The 15917-nt window shown below is 36.4% G+C and overlaps 1 protein-coding gene across 3 annotated transcripts in view; it reads right to left on the bottom strand.

Annotated features, from left to right (window-relative positions):
* Positions 1-15917, bottom strand: part of USP47 (ubiquitin specific peptidase 47) — a 101988-nt gene that overhangs the window by 25848 nt on the left and 60223 nt on the right. For all 3 annotated transcript variants that reach the window (XM_043972857.1, XM_043972856.1, XM_043972859.1), the window contains 3 exons: positions 10222-10317; positions 9992-10144; positions 5566-5733 (listed from right to left, as the gene is read on the bottom strand). In XM_043972857.1, coding sequence (XP_043828792.1) covers positions 5566-5733; positions 9992-10144; positions 10222-10317 — 417 coding nt within the window. The remainder of the gene's footprint in view (positions 1-5565; positions 5734-9991; positions 10145-10221; positions 10318-15917) is intronic.

Genomic DNA, 15917 nt, shown 5'->3' on the forward strand with positions numbered 1-15917 from the left:
CAGACTTGGTTGCTATATTGATTAGTTTTGTTCAGCTGTCTTTTTGCCTCTTCTTTTTTTCTTTCTCTTTGTTATAGGGGATGGGTAGGGGCAAAGGGAGGGATATATAGAACAATGAAGACATAAAACCAAAACAAAACAAAAAGAGGTTCTCTTGTAACTATGGAAGAAAGAACATGGAGATAAATGTAGCCCAGAGACAGTCCATGCACTCATAGCCCTAACTAACTTTGTATCTAGTACCTAATGCTTGTTGAATTGTTGTGGGATACGAATTCCCACAATCCCACCTTAGGACTCCCATTTCTTTCACATGGTTTAAGCACCTCTAATAGATGGAAGCTTCCCTTGGAGTTAGGGATGCACTCCAGCGTAGAGTGTTAAACAAAAAATCTAAGACAATTTAATTCAACAATATTTATTAAGTTCCTCTTATGTACAAAGGCTGCCTTGTCAGGCAATGAACACAGAGGAAAAAACGATGGTAATTGTCCTCAAAATGTTATAATGTAACAGGGGCCAAGTCTCCCTTACAAATATAAATATGAAGAAATAAAATGACAAAAGGCCATAGGGCCACAGATTGACAACTAAAAGGAACTTTAGAGATCATCTGTCATGAGATAAGAGGAAAGAGAGTTCCAGATAAAGTAACTACAGCTCACGATGGAGCAGAGGAAGACGTGTACATATCAACTGTGCCTGAGAAGAAAGAGATTTCAACAGGCAGAGGTATGGAAGAGTGTTCTAGATAGGGGAAGGTAAGAGGAGAGAAAAAGTTTAAATAAAATCATCACTGATGATGCTATGAAAGAGAGTAGTGTGTCAATTAGAGTGGTAAGGTAGGAGTCATCCAAATTGAAGAAGGCCTTAAATAAAAGCCTGACGAATTTCTAGAGATCTTGAGGTAGCCCAGTAGATGGAGCACCAAGCCAGAAATCAGGAAGACTCGAGGACTGTGCCTCAGACACTTATTAGCTGTGTCATTCTGGGCAAGTCAGTTAAGCTTTATCTGCCTCAGTTTCCTCAACTGTAAAATAAGGGTGATATTAGCACCTACCTCATAGAGTTATGAGGCTCAAGAGAGATTGTTTTGGTAAAGAGTTTAGCAGAGTCTAACCTACAGCAGGCCCTTAAAAAATGCTGGTTTCCTTCCCCAGTGCCACTCCCCCACCCCCCCCAATCTTACACAAGCTTCAGCTACCGTAAATTGAGTGAAAGAGTATTTATTAAGTACTTACTATATGCCAAGCACTGTGCTATGCACTAGCAATACAAATAAAAAGACAGGACAGTGTAGTTCTCAAGGAGCTCAAACTCAAATTGGGGGAAATAACATGTAAAAGAGTCCAGCTGCAGGTAGGATGGCAGCAGTATGGCAAACAGCAAGGTACAGGGATTATTAGGGTACACTGGCCAGCCAAAGGACAGGGCCTAGGGTGTGGAGGTCAGGAAGATTGAAAGGCCTGGTGGTCCTCCTTTTCACCACAAGGACAAGAGCTGGTAACATGTAGCTCATCCAAATGCTGTGAGCAGCTAAGCAGTTCTTCCTGCACGATCACCCTGATGTCATCAAGGCAGCCAGTGGAGTAAAGGCAAGGCAAGGGAGAAGGGGCAACCAGGCCCATCACTTCCACCAACCCTTCACATAGGGAGGGAGGGATGGTCAAAAACAATATTATGAAGTAGAACAGAGGGGAACTTTCATGGAATAAACGTGTGGGTAAGGGAGAAGAGTCAGAATTGACAGGTTTTGAGTTGGGTATGATGAGGATAATGGCATTCTTAGCAGCAACGACAGAATGGTCAGCAGAAGTCGCTTTGGGAAAGATGCTAAGTTTTGTTCAATTCCATTAAAAACACTAAATGCTTCCTATGTGCAAGAAACTACCAGGCACTCTGGATACTGAGATTAAAAATGAGAGTTATGTCTTCGAGGTATTTACATTATGCTCAGGAACCTTAGACATGATCACAGTTAAACATAACACACAAAAATGTACAAAGGGAGCAAAGAAGACATCCCAACAATGTTCCAGGGAAAAAAAAAATGTTTCTGGTTGTTGTTGTTATTGTGGTTGCTTTGTCTTTCCCCCACCTTGGGAAGGCAGGTCCCATCAGCTGCATCAACCACAGGTAGAATGAAGTTAGATCATGAAGGGTTATAAATAACAATGAATAGTATTCTTTAAAAAAAATTTTGAAAAATCTTTTTTTTTCCCAATTACATATAAAGACATTTCTTTGAGTTCCAAATTTTTCTTCCCCCCTCCCAAAGTCAGCAATATGATATAGGTTATACATTACAATCGTGTTAAACATATTTCCACAGTAGTCATGTTTGTAAGAGAAGAATCAGGACACAAAAACAAAACAAAAGGGAAAAAAACTGCAAGAAAGAATAAGCAGCAACAACAACAACAAAAATGAAAATAGTATGTCTCAATCTGCATTCAGACTCCATCGTTCTTTTTCTGAATGTAGAGAGCATTCTCCACCATGAGTCTTTTGGCATTGTCTTGGAAACAATGAATACTATTCTTAACAGGGAGTCACTGGAGTTTGTTGAGCAAAGAAAGGAATGGTACATGTCTGTTCTTTAGGAACATCACTTTAGTAGCTAGCTATGTGGATGACATATTAGAGAGGAAAGAGCCTGAATCAGGGAGACCAAGTAGGAGAATGTTACAACAGTCCAGGTAAAAGCCAATGAGGTGGTTTTTTTTTTTAAACTATTTAAGTCTAGAGACAGGGATGGATGCAAGGATTTAAGCACCTATTTAAGGTACAGAGTCCTGGGCACTGTGCTAAGCACTTTAGAAATATGATCTCATTTGATCCCACAACATCCCTGGAAGGTAGTGCTATTATTATCCCCATTTTATAGTTGAGGAAACCAAGACAGACAGAGGTTAAGTGACTTGCCTCGGGGGATAAAACAACTAAGTGTCTGAAGCTCTATTCAAACTCAGGTCTTGAAGATTGCAGGCCCAGAGCTCCATCTATCGTGCCCCCTAGTTGCTTCATGGAAGTAAAAATGATGGCATTTGGCAATTGACTGGCTCCATGAGATGAGGGACAGGGAGAAGAAAAAAGGATGTAGTGAGGTTGGGAACCTGGGTGACTAGAAGAATGGCAGTTTCCTCAACAGAAACATGAAAGTTCAGTAGAAGGGTGGGGTTTGGGGAAAGATAATGAATTATTTTAGGTACACTGAATTTGACCACATAAGACATCTAGTTCCAAATATGTAATAGAGAGTTGGCAATGTTGGACTGGAGATCAGGAGAGGCAGTGGCTGGACATATACATATAAAATCTAGGGTTTGAAAAATGCAAAGATCCAAGAGCTATTGGGGGGGGGGGCTCACTATATGACAATTTTTTTTGGGAAAACTAGACACAGACCAATATCTCACAGGGAATATCAAGATAAGGTCAAAATGGGTACATATTTTAGACATAAAGGGTGGTATTATAAGCAGATTGGTGGAGCATGGAAAATCACCTGTCAGATCTATGGATAAAGGAAAAATTTATGTCCAAAAAGATAGAAAGGACAATGGGAAATAAAATGGATAATTCTGATTACATTAAATTTAAAAAGTTTTGCACAAACAAAACCAATGGAGTCAGCATTATCAGAAAAGCAGAAAACTGGGGGAGGGGGGAGGAGAATTTGTAGCAAGATTCTCATTTCTCAAAGATATAGGGAACTGATGTAAATAATATAAAAATAACAGCTATTCCCCAAATGTTAAATGGTCAAAGGATATGAATAGTTTTCAGAAGAAATCAAAGTTACCAATCGTCATGAAAAAGTGCTGTTAAGTCAGTACTGATTCTGGCGGGTAGGAGGTGGGTAGTACTTAAGAATGGTTTTAATTTGCATTTTTCTGAATTACTACCCACCTCCTACCTGCCAGAATGGCTAACAAGACAGAAATGGAAAACGATAAATGCTGGAGATGTGGAAAAACAGGTATACTAAAGCATTGTTGGTGAAGTTGTGAACTGGTCCAACTATTCTGGAGAACAATCTGGAACTATGCCCAAAGGGCTTTGCAAGCCCAATGACCCAGCAATACCACTATTAGATCTGTATCCCAAAGAGATCAGAGAAAAGGGAAAAGGATTTGTACAAAAATACCTATAGCAGCTCTTTTAGTGGTAGCAAAGAATTCGAAATTGAGGGGAAACTCATTAATTGGGCAATGGCTCAACAAATTGTGGTATATGATTGTGATGGAATACTATTGTACCATAAAAAATGGCAAGTAGGATGGTTTCAGAAAAACTTGGGAAGACTTATACAATGATCCAAAACAATTCCAAAAGCCCCATGATGAAAAATACGATTTACTTCCATGATTCTATATTTCTTGCCTTTTATTTTATATATAAAACAATAAAAGACATATACACCTAGGAGCTAATTGCAGAGAGATGAAAAATGAATCTATAGGAGTTGATGGGGTCACCCACAATTAAGGGATGAGATTTGGATTATGATCCATCAGAGACTGAGGAATAATCACCAAGGCAGGAGAAAAATCAAGAATCCAGTGGTATCTCAAAGGCCCAGAAGAGACCTGCTTTAATTTAGGGTGTATGTGCTTTACTCCCACATTAGAGAAAAGGTTCTTTCAGGGCAACGAGTCTGGGTGTTTTCCTCTCTATATGCTCAGCACTGAGCAAAAAAACCCCGCACATGAGTTTGAAGACTCAAAGGAACTACAGCATTTAAAATCTTTCTTGTGCAACTATGAATTATTGTTTGAGGTATGATTTCCACTACTTGTTTGACCTCACAAAACTAGACAGGGTATTACAAAGCTAAACACAGTGTAGAGCTACAGTAGCACACAAGTTACTGTCCAGGTATTACCCAATCATCCCTTTCACATTAATTACTCCCATAGCTCTGATTAAAAAACCTTACTAAGTCTGACTCTGGGCATCCATTCCAGGGCGCTGGTCTTAAGTATGTCACAATTATTGTCTCCTGGCAAAGTTATTTTACCTGGATACCTCCATTCAATCATTTAATAGTTCAATACAGTCGAATAAACCACTGGGGGTATTTCATATTTCATACGGTAGATGTGATTCTCCTAAAGTGAAGCCCTTTTAAAATGTAGTTACGTTTTCTTATCATTTGTGTGTGACCAAAGAAGTACTCTTTTAAAGAAGGTTTAACAGTATCATTTAAGACAAGTCTAAAGTTTTTTTTTGAGAATGAATCTCCTCCTCTTAGCAGGCTGGAAGTGCAGTGGCCCTCCTACTATTAATGGGCACAGAGAATTTGACCTGCTCCATTTCCATTTCCTGTTCCTTAGCTGGGTAACTCCCTCCTTCCAGGGGTTGATCGTATTGGTGTTGGACAAGGAGGGGAGATTTGATCAACTGCCCTAACTGCAACTCAGAACTCCTGAGTTCAAGCTATTCATAAGCCTCAGCTGTCCTGGTGGCAGGGATTAAGAGCATGCACCACAATGCCCAGCAGCTCCAATAATTAGTTTCAGAGACTGAATTTGCAATTCATTATCACAGAGAAAAAAGTACCTTTTCAAGACCAGGTTTTGTAATCTTTTCAGTTCCACTATTACTTTCAAGGCAGATTCCTTCATCGACTCCATCATCATTTGAGAAATCGTTGCTCATCTGATCACTGTGACAACTGCCTTCATTTTCAGCTCCACTGTCGGTACAACTCTCAGTCTGAGGAGACTTCTTCATAACAAATAAAAGTCTTCTTAAAATTTATGAGCCACATGAAGTGATAATACATTCAAATACAAATACATCCATTTGAATAAATTAACAGAATAAAATTTCAAGATAAATATTTCAATTCATAAAATGTCAAATTAAACAAAATGGAGTTTCAAATCAATTTTATAAGTTAGCATTTTACCAAACAGAATTCTGTTAAACTTTATTTATAATTGTAAAAATGGTCTCTAGGGGCAGCTAGGTGGCATAGTGGATAGAGCACCAGCCTTGGATTCAGGAGGACCTGAGTTCAAATCTGAGCTCAGACACTTGATACTTACTAGCAGTGTGACCCCGGGCAAGTCACTTAACCCCCATTGCCCCGCAAAAAAGAAAAAAAAGGTCTCTAGTTTATGAATACTTTATCATGATATAGAAAGGTTTTCCTAGAGAAAGAGACTCAACTTATAAATGAGATAATGTATTCCCTGCAATCAGGCCACTGACTAATTGAAAAGGTTAAAATTAACACCAAATCAAGAGAAAAGTTAAAGATGAAGAGACACTAAACAACTGGAACACTTTTACCTATACAAAGAAGCCACTGATGAGAACTGGAAAAAATGGGAAATGGAAAAAGACAAATGCTGTGTCACTATTTGCTCCAAAAAATTTAACCAAAAAGCAGGCCAAAGAGAGAAGGCTTTTTTAAAAAGAGCCCCCCCAGATCACCTTAGTTGGCAAATATGAGCTCTCTGCCACTTAAGAGATCAGAACCAATGCATGAGAGCTATTTTAAAAATTCTTCAATAAGATGGTAAAAGATTACAAGTATTGCCTTATAAAATAGTGGAATTGAAAAAAGGTCTAAATAAATATTAGTGTGAAACTCAGATGAATTATAACACCCTAAGAAAATTCTAAAATGTAATAAATTTATCTGTTTTGATAATGACCTGTTTTCATCATCAATGGCAGAGGAACAATCACATTTGGACTTTAAAACCTCCAGTTCTCAAGTTCTAAAATGAAAAAGCAGAAATGGCACCTAGGCAGATAAAGCCATAGGATCCCACTCTTAGGGCTGAAAGCAACTTTGAAGGTAATCAAGTCCAAACCTGTTGTGTAAATCAACTGAGGCCTGAGTGCACAAAAGTGCTAAGTGGCAAAGCCATGCTTTAAATCCAAGTTCTGTGACCAACTCCAATGCTGATCCTTTTCCTACTGTATTACACAAGGATCAATATACACTAATCTAGCCAAAGAAAATTCATGCCAGTACTCAGAATCTCTCAGCTGTTCCTGAGGGGCCTGAGGGAGGTCAAAGGGAAACGTCAGCAGCTGGTGTGAGATGCAGTCTCTCAAGGTTCATGAAATTGTCAACTCTGCCTGTCAATTTCCCTTAGGTCCATTTCTGGATAGGCTAGACAGAATGTTTTGTTTTTCACAGAAAATGGAGGCAGACTTGAAATTTCTTCTCTGCTTTTAAAAAATTACGGTAACATTTAACCATCCTTTAAGTGAAGGAGTCTACCCAGTATAGAGAAATAGCCACTATAGTCAATCTGAAAGAAACTAAAAAACAAAACAAAACAAACCCCAAAACAACAAACCAGTTCCTGTTAGTTCCCTCTGGAATAGGTTTGATAAAAGTGTACCAGACCAAGTACACAGAAGAAAGAAATCCATGAAGATGACATAATCTTGAAAACATTGAGGAACTGCTTTACAATATATCTCTGGGAGAGAAGATACTAGAAGAATGGGGGGGGGGGGAGAAGAGAAATAACAGGATGTATTAAGACCCCAAAAGAGTCAATTCAGAGTACAAGGATAATCTATACGCCTACTTTCTCATTTTCATAAATTTTTTCTGAGAATAAGCTACATATTGTATCAGTTATTTGAGGAAAAGATGAGAAGGGAATAGGTAGGCTTTAATACATTATTATCTACAGTAGACCCTATCTAGTTTATAACTGACATTTATATATAGTGCTTTAAGTTTCACAAAACATTTTGCATCTCATTGGATTCTCATAAAATCTCACTGCCTATTTTTTGTTGGTTAAAAAAAGCATTTGGCTTGGCAGAAAAAAAAAAATACAGCCTTCAAAGCTCTCCTTTGAGGAATTACTCACAGATGTTTAGATCATACAGTGTTTCCTGACAAATGCAACAAATGCAGAGATGATTCTGTTCAGCAACCATAAAACCAGGAAAGAGATGCTTGTTAAAAGAATTCCCTGCACTTCCATGGAGGATTTCTTGCTCCGTATCTAAATGTAAGTATTCTCCACAGCTGGTAAGATACTTCAAATCATTCTGCTTACAAATATTACTGTGCTGACTGCACCAAGCTCCAGAACATCACAGTGCCTCATCAAGGAGACCCATAATTATTCTAACAATCTATATAGGAAAAAAATTAAATAGATGAAAAATGCTATTTGATATGCTATTTGGATGGCCAGTCAACTGAGGTGGTACATAACTACATATATTTGGGTCAAGCACCAAAGATGGCTAATGAATTGGGTCCAGAAGTGAATAGGAAAAAAAATATATAGGATAGACTGTTTGGGAAATTGTGTAGTCCTTTGCTCATCCCAAATTGCTTCCTGTTACAAAAGACCCATATTTCTAAAAGAACTGTTCTCCCAAAGGGAACATTTTAACTCTCCATGGTTTTGAATCTTGGAATACAACATACTCTGAGATACTCAAGTTGCAGTTAATTCAAAGAACAGGGAGACTACCATGGAACCAACAGACATCAGCACATTCCAAGGGATGAACTACCCTAACAATGCAGTGTAGAGGAAAGCAACAAGGAAGCACAGGATTGGAAAGAAAGCAGCCCAATCACAACGGTGGTAGTACAGGGTGGCTGAAGGCAGTTCAGTTCAGGTTTCCCTCCTCCAGCATGCCAATGAGAAGGGCTGTTGTCATGTGAGGTGGATGCTTAGGGGGATGGGGTGTGTGTGTGTGTGTGTGTGTGTGTGTGTGTGTGTGTGTGTGTGTGTGTGTGTGTGTGTGCACAGGTGGGGAGGGAAATCACACAAGCACTGCATGGGGTAAGAAGGCCATGATGGACTGCAATCTGCAGTGATGCAGGCAACATTCCCATAAATGAAATCCACTACAATATGATAGATTGTGATACCACCTGTCTATTTTAAGTCATTTGGGCTAAGATCAAGAGTAATTTTCTGTTCCAGAAAACAATCTTTATGTACTCAGGGAAGCTGCTTTGCATTTGCAAATATATGGACTTTTATTTACTTAAATCAAGTCCTTTTAGGGAATACCAAATCAGCCAACCAACATGTATAATCTACCAAAAGTCTCCAGTAATAAAAGAGCAATCACTTCTGCCAGAATAGAATCAGGTTTTCAAAATGTTAATTCATTTCATGAAAATGCCAGGAGCATCACTAAAGGAAACAGAGGAGAGTCACAAGTGGAAAAACCTAACAAATTCTTAAGAACTCTGAATTTAAAAGTGATGAAGCAGACAATGTGTTCCTGTGCTCAACAAATCTGTCCTAACTTGTTCAAAAGCTGAAATTCCAGAAAGTAATCCTTTAGACACCCCTGAACCTCCCCCAAATAAGACAGACAACTACAAAGAACAAGGTCCTTTAAACACATCAGTTGCCCCAGTGGTGGTAGGAGGACAGGCTTGGGGTGGGACACACATTCACTCACTCACTCACTGTTTCAAATATAAATGGGGGCTTGGTTTGGGTCATACTTGGGAGTGCTGCAGGCCACAGTGTTTGACACCTTTTTCCTACCCATTTGTGAGCCTCCTAGCTTTACTGTGGATAATTTAGTAGCTACCAGCCTTGGAATATAAACTCCTCAAGGGCAAGGCCTAGATATTACTTCTTGTATCTGGATCTCCAGCAGTTAGCACAGTGCCTGGTACCATGATAGCCTCTTAACAAATGCTCATTCATTCCTTTTATTCTCTCTACTCTCTAACCATTAAACTCCAAACTGTGAGAACTTATTTTATTTCCAAACACGTTAGTTTAAATACCAAAGTGTTCACAATTCAGGGTGGGCAGAGAAACCTCCCATAAATTTAAATATTCTCTGCAGACCCTGGCATATAAAAAAAATTAAAGAAAAGCAAAGAATGCCCATCAAGGGATTAAATTCTGTGGTAATAAATGCTGTACTCTAATACTTAGGCTGCCCATAAATACAGAGGGATTTAAAAGACATGTCAAATTTAAAATAGAATATTACAAAAAATTATATTTACCTCATCTTCAACATCAATAAATGTACTCATATCTAGCTCTTCTGGGAAAGTCATCCGGTCATTTAATTTAATCCTGTGCATCGTGGTATAATCAAAGTCAAACCTTTTCAACTGTAGGGTCAGCAGATATGGGAAATGCAAAAAACGAAGGCCCTAAAAAGAAACCACTGTTGAATAATGAATGTCATTTCAAGTAACCAGTATGATCAAACTGAACAAGTAATGTTTACCTTCCGTGCATCACACTTCTTCTTACACCGCTCACAAAAGTACTGATTAGGGCCATCCAGGATCTCTGGCTGTATAAATGCATGTAATGCTTCCTCCTAGTGAAAGAAATATATTCTTTTACAGTTGTTACTTTAAAGAAACATGTTAATGACTAGGGCCTGAACAGACATCACAATGACTAAAGATTTTAAAAACTAGCTTGGCCAGAAACTTAGAAACCTGAGAGGCACAAAGAAAAGTATTAGGGAATGGGAAGAAAGGGAAACTTTTCTACCTAGAGCTAAGTGGTCATGTACTGAGCTAGCATCATATTTCATTCAGCATCAGAAATATCCACAAGGTTTCATCTGCTTTCCTATTTTTAAAAATCGCCCCTGTTATTTTGCACATCACATTTAGTAATTTCTCTGGAATCAATTTGTGTATAACTCATAACACAACGTAGTATTTTGCTAACTTACCAACCGCAGTCCTCATTCCTTTGATTGTAAAAGGGTTATATCTTTCTTTCTGAAACACTAGTATTTCATCTTATGCACAATAAATCCGGAAGAAAGGGAGGTGTTTGGCTATGATGTATGTCTGTATTTCTGTATGTGTATAGATAGACACACATACACACCCCCTCAACCACATTCTTCTTGTTTAATGTTATTAGTATTTCAATATGGGATGTAATTAAATACCTCTTGATGATGCATATTACCTATACAATGAGATATCCAATGATAGACTCTCAATACTAAATCCAGCCCTTTTGTCCATAACCACATGTACTAGTAAAAATCGAAACAGTATCAGTTATGTCCTGTTCTCAATGCATGTGATATATTTTAAAAACTTATTACAAGAGCTTCCATCATTTAAAATGTATTGCAAGACTGCTTCTCAGTCAATAGAAGTAACAGGTTTTATTTTGTCAATTTTGCATCCTTAAGAAAAAAGCAGACCACTTTTGAGGTAGTTCTCAACATTAATTATTTCTTCTGGTTTTCTAAATGACAGCCCATTTAACACAAAAAGTCAGCTTGGCTTCATAATCTCTGCCTGGCAGAGCTAGTAAGAGCTTAATAAATACTTTTCTCTAATCTAATTTAATTTCAAAGTCCATCTGAAGTCATCTGTTCCCCTGTAGTATTAGAGAATTAGAGAAATATCAATGGATAAATGCATATCAATAAGATATCAATTTAAAGAAAATTGGGTCACTAATACAGACATGTTATCTTCAAAGTAATTTCTCTTGATATGGAAAAAGTTCCTCAAAAGCAGAATAAAAAGGGGTGTGGTCTGGCAGAATAGACTCACCAATTGCAAAATGGCTGGCACACAGCTTATAAGATTACTATCTAAATGTTGTTGTTTGATGGATCCCACTTTGGGAAGAGATCAAGGATATGAGAAGGTATTCAAAAGGCCTCCAAATTCATCCCTTCTCCCTCCATTTCTTTCTCAGAACACAGGGAAGCACTAAGAACAAATAACAAAACACATGTTTGCAGGTTTTTTTTGTTTTGTTTTTTTACAGCCCCTGCTTTTTCCCCACAATCAAGAGCTCTACTAATAGTCATGAGACTCTTTTCAAATTATTTCCCTTAGAGCATTTTTCAAGATTGAAAAGAATGCTAAATTCTATATAAAAGACTACAGAAAGAAGGAAAATTAGTTATCACTTAAATAAAGAATAAAGATACTTCCCAGATAATCTACAAATAAGAAGAAACTTTGGAAAAATGGTAGTCTTTCAATAGGGCTTACTGTTGACCAATGACAGTTATTTATCCATTATATAAGGTATTGAATTACTGCTTTCAAAACAGTAACAAAAATGTGAATAGATAAAACATTTGCATTTCTTCTAAAATTTTTTGCATGTAAAGACTACTCAACAGCAAGCCTGATACACTAAAAGAAGACTGCAGAGATATTCAACTTCATCTATTTGCCCACTGGATCCTTCAAATCTAGCTTAAGTATTTTCTTAGCTATGGTAAACTATAAACATCATTGAAAGAGTAAAAGTCATAATGACTAAGTCATGGTAATAGTAGTTCATGCTATCTAAGGCTATGATAAAATGTAATACAGGCACTCATTCAACTGTAAATTATCTAGTTTTCTATACTACATATTCCCCAACAAATATTACTAGATTAAGTTTAAACCAGAAACTTCTGGAAAGAAGTAAAACCATTTACAACCTAGTCACATTACAAAATATACTAAAAGTATATTCATTCATTCATCCAACCAACAAATAAATGATGTAAATGATGGACAAAAGTGGTAATGTAAATTTATGCAGACTTAGTGTGATGTGCAAGTCAACAAAGGACCATACCAGAATATATTTTATGTATTAAAATAAAAGTGATGTCCCTATGGACTGTCAAATACTGAATGAAATATTATGAACAATGTTTCACTATTATCATTAAGGATTTCACTGCTTACCAAAGGCCTAGAGTAATAATTGCTTTCTTCTGATTCCTTCAACTTTACATACTTATTTGTGCTTATAAAATTCACAAAAATCACGGACAAAGCTTTTGACAAAGTTTTACATCCATCCATCCATCCATCTATCTACCTATCAGTATTTTTTCTCACTTTCCTCTCTTTTGGAAAGAAAAAGGTGCCATTGTACCATAGGGCATTTTTCCTCACAATGTTTGTAGAACGAGCAAAGAATATCAGCACCATTTTGGAACTGGGAATTCTCAAGACCCAATCAGAGGTTAGGGGAGAAACGTAAAGTTAGACTCTCCATACTTTCCCATCCACAGAAAAGAGAGCATTGGCTAGCCCTATTTTATAGGAAAAAAAGACACAAATACAGGTAAGTGATTTAGCCAAGGCATATTATCCTCTCTCAATATTACTGTCCTAGATATTTACTGTTATTCAGTGTGTTGGGTAAATATTTAATTCCCTTTCTCCTATTCAATATACTTGAAACTATCATTTTGGTTTTTGACGGAAAAACAATAATGGCGACAAATTTTATGAATGATGGATAATGTTTTCAATTTAAAAAATACCCAGGAAAAAAAAGACGTGGAATTCTACATTAATTATTTTACCAGTTAGTCTTGGGATAAAGTCATATTGATATAACATGTTATCTTTCTAATTAACTAATCAAGTAGCAAATGTATTAGGTATCAACTATGTATTGAGCACTGTGCTAGCTACTGGGACAGAAAGAAAAATAAATAGTTCCTGCTCTCAAAGAACTTATATTTTTTTGTTTGTTTTTTTAAGTGAGGAAATTGGGGTTAAGTGACTTGCCCAGGGTCACACAGCTAGCAAGTGTTAAGTGTCTGAGGCCAGATTTGAACTCAGGTACTCCTGACTCCAGGGCCGGTGCTCTATCCACCGCGCCACCTAGCTGCCCCCAGAACTTATATTTTATAAAAGAAGTTAAATAAATATTTATAAAAGAAGTTCAATAAAACAAAAATAATCTTATTTTAAGGTAGAGGCACTACTAGCTGAAGAAAACAGGAATTATCATGTAGGATATAGTATTTCAGTTGAACTTTGAGGGACTGAGGAATTTAAAAAGGCAGAGGTAAACAAGGAGAGTATTCAAAAGACATAGACTTTGTCTTGTAAGTAAAATTTCCACATGGCTTTGTGCTGAGACATCTACTCTTCACTGGCCTTCAAAGACCAGTGGTAAAAAAAAAGCAGGCTTTCACAAGGAGACTAGTTAAACTTGGTGACACATTTGTAGAACAAAGTTTTTCTTTAAGCAAAGTCCTCTGTAAGGGAGGGCTGAATTTGAAAACCATGGTCTCATCAATACCATTGTCTAAACAACTGAATCAATAACTTAATCATATGTAAATGAATAAATGGACTACTATATTGAGGGGATGAATCATGTCAATTTTTATACCGTCCATGGCACGACCTGTGTTAAGCACATAGGTACGAAAAGAATTTCTTGTCAACAATTCTCCATTGAAAAAAGGTAGAAAAGGAACACAATTTAGGCATCAAAAATCTTAATTTTTTGGTATAATTCATTTTTTTCACAATGCTGTAGAGCAATCTGATTATGTATCTATAAAATGTAAGCTCCTTGAGAACAAGGACTGTTATATTTTTATCTGACCCACCACAGTGCCTTTAAAGAGACTTTACTACTTCAAGATTCCATAATTCAGTTGATGCAGATAGTCACTCTACTGACAGATCATAAATGCTCTCTGTAACTCAGCAGATGCTCTTCAGGAGTAACTATGGTTTTCTCTGTTGGCTGAGCTGATTCTTGGGCAAACAGCTCATCACTGGGGTCATATTAAAATCTTTCCAGCTTGGTAGAACCCGTCAGTTTGTGATAACTTGGCCTGACTTTTAAGAACACAGGGTCGCCTCCAGGCAGTGATGAAAGAAAAAAAGATTTTAGTGGAGAGCTTTGCACACAGCAAACACTTAATGGTTGTTGAATTAAATTTCTTGAATCCACAAAAATTAAATTTAACTTGATTTAGATATATTTGCTGCATTAAATTAAGTTTCAATCCAATGTCAAGCATTTCCTAAATTATAACCATTAAATAGACAATGCTATCACACACTGGATTTTGTTTAATTTGTAACAAGGTACTCTCACAACTAAAAATAAATCCAATCTTTCAGGCTTTATATATGTCATTCAGTTTAATTACTATTGCCTAATAATTGTAATTAATTGTTCAAATTTGTTTTTAAGCAAATATGTATAGATACATATATTATAAAAGTAGTAATTTTGTTAAAAAGATAAGCTCAATTGTAAACAGGGAAAAGCGTAATTTGAAATGAACTTAGTACCATATATGTTTGGCAGTTAAGTGACAAATTCCCATTTCTAATAGTTTACTATAACTTAAATTTATTTTATACAACTAATAAAAATTTATATTATTTGTCTTTATTAGTTTATATTGATGAAACATACAAAAAAGTGAAAGGAAACACTGCTTAATCTAATAATCCTTCTACCATTTCACTTCTTTAAAATCGGTCACATCAGAGGAAAAACCTCAGAACATTCTAATAGGAAAAATCTGCTAAATTAATCTCCTCAGTGTTTCAGTTTTTCTTTGAAAAAGTAGCCTAGAACCAGAAAATGTTTTTAAGAAAAAAAAATTAGATAAATGTGATAGCCGGAATACCAGATAAAAATATTTCATTAAAAGTTTTAAAATATTTGCTTTGAGATTTTTTATTTTAAAAAGTTCACTATTGCCATGATAACACTGAAAGAGAATAAAGACTTGCAGATGCTGTACTGATAAATTAGGGGAATGCAAAATCAATTTATATTTTAAACTTCAATTTGCATTCAGGTAGAGGACCTCTGAAGTGAATTACTTAGAATTTTGGGGTGTCAGGGAAGTTTAAATAAACCTTGGTTTTGTCAAAAACTGAAATGCCTTGCAAAGTCAGGTTATTTTAAATATCTATGAATTTAATTGATATAGGTTATATTCCGCTATAAACAAATATATGACAAGGAAAGTGGATAATATAATAAAACAAATGCACTTATTCCACTAATGAAGCCAGGAAACTAAGTAAGATTCCATAGCATAATGGAAGGCAGAAATTATTTTTAATGTCTTAAAGAGTTTTATAATACTACTGTAAAGTTTTCTCTAATCTACATTTAAGAAATTAGATTCTTAAATGTGCATAATAC

The sequence above is a fragment of the Dromiciops gliroides genome, chromosome 6, assembly GCF_019393635.1.
Source record: "Dromiciops gliroides isolate mDroGli1 chromosome 6, mDroGli1.pri, whole genome shotgun sequence".
Lineage (NCBI taxonomy): Eukaryota > Metazoa > Chordata > Mammalia > Microbiotheria > Microbiotheriidae > Dromiciops > Dromiciops gliroides.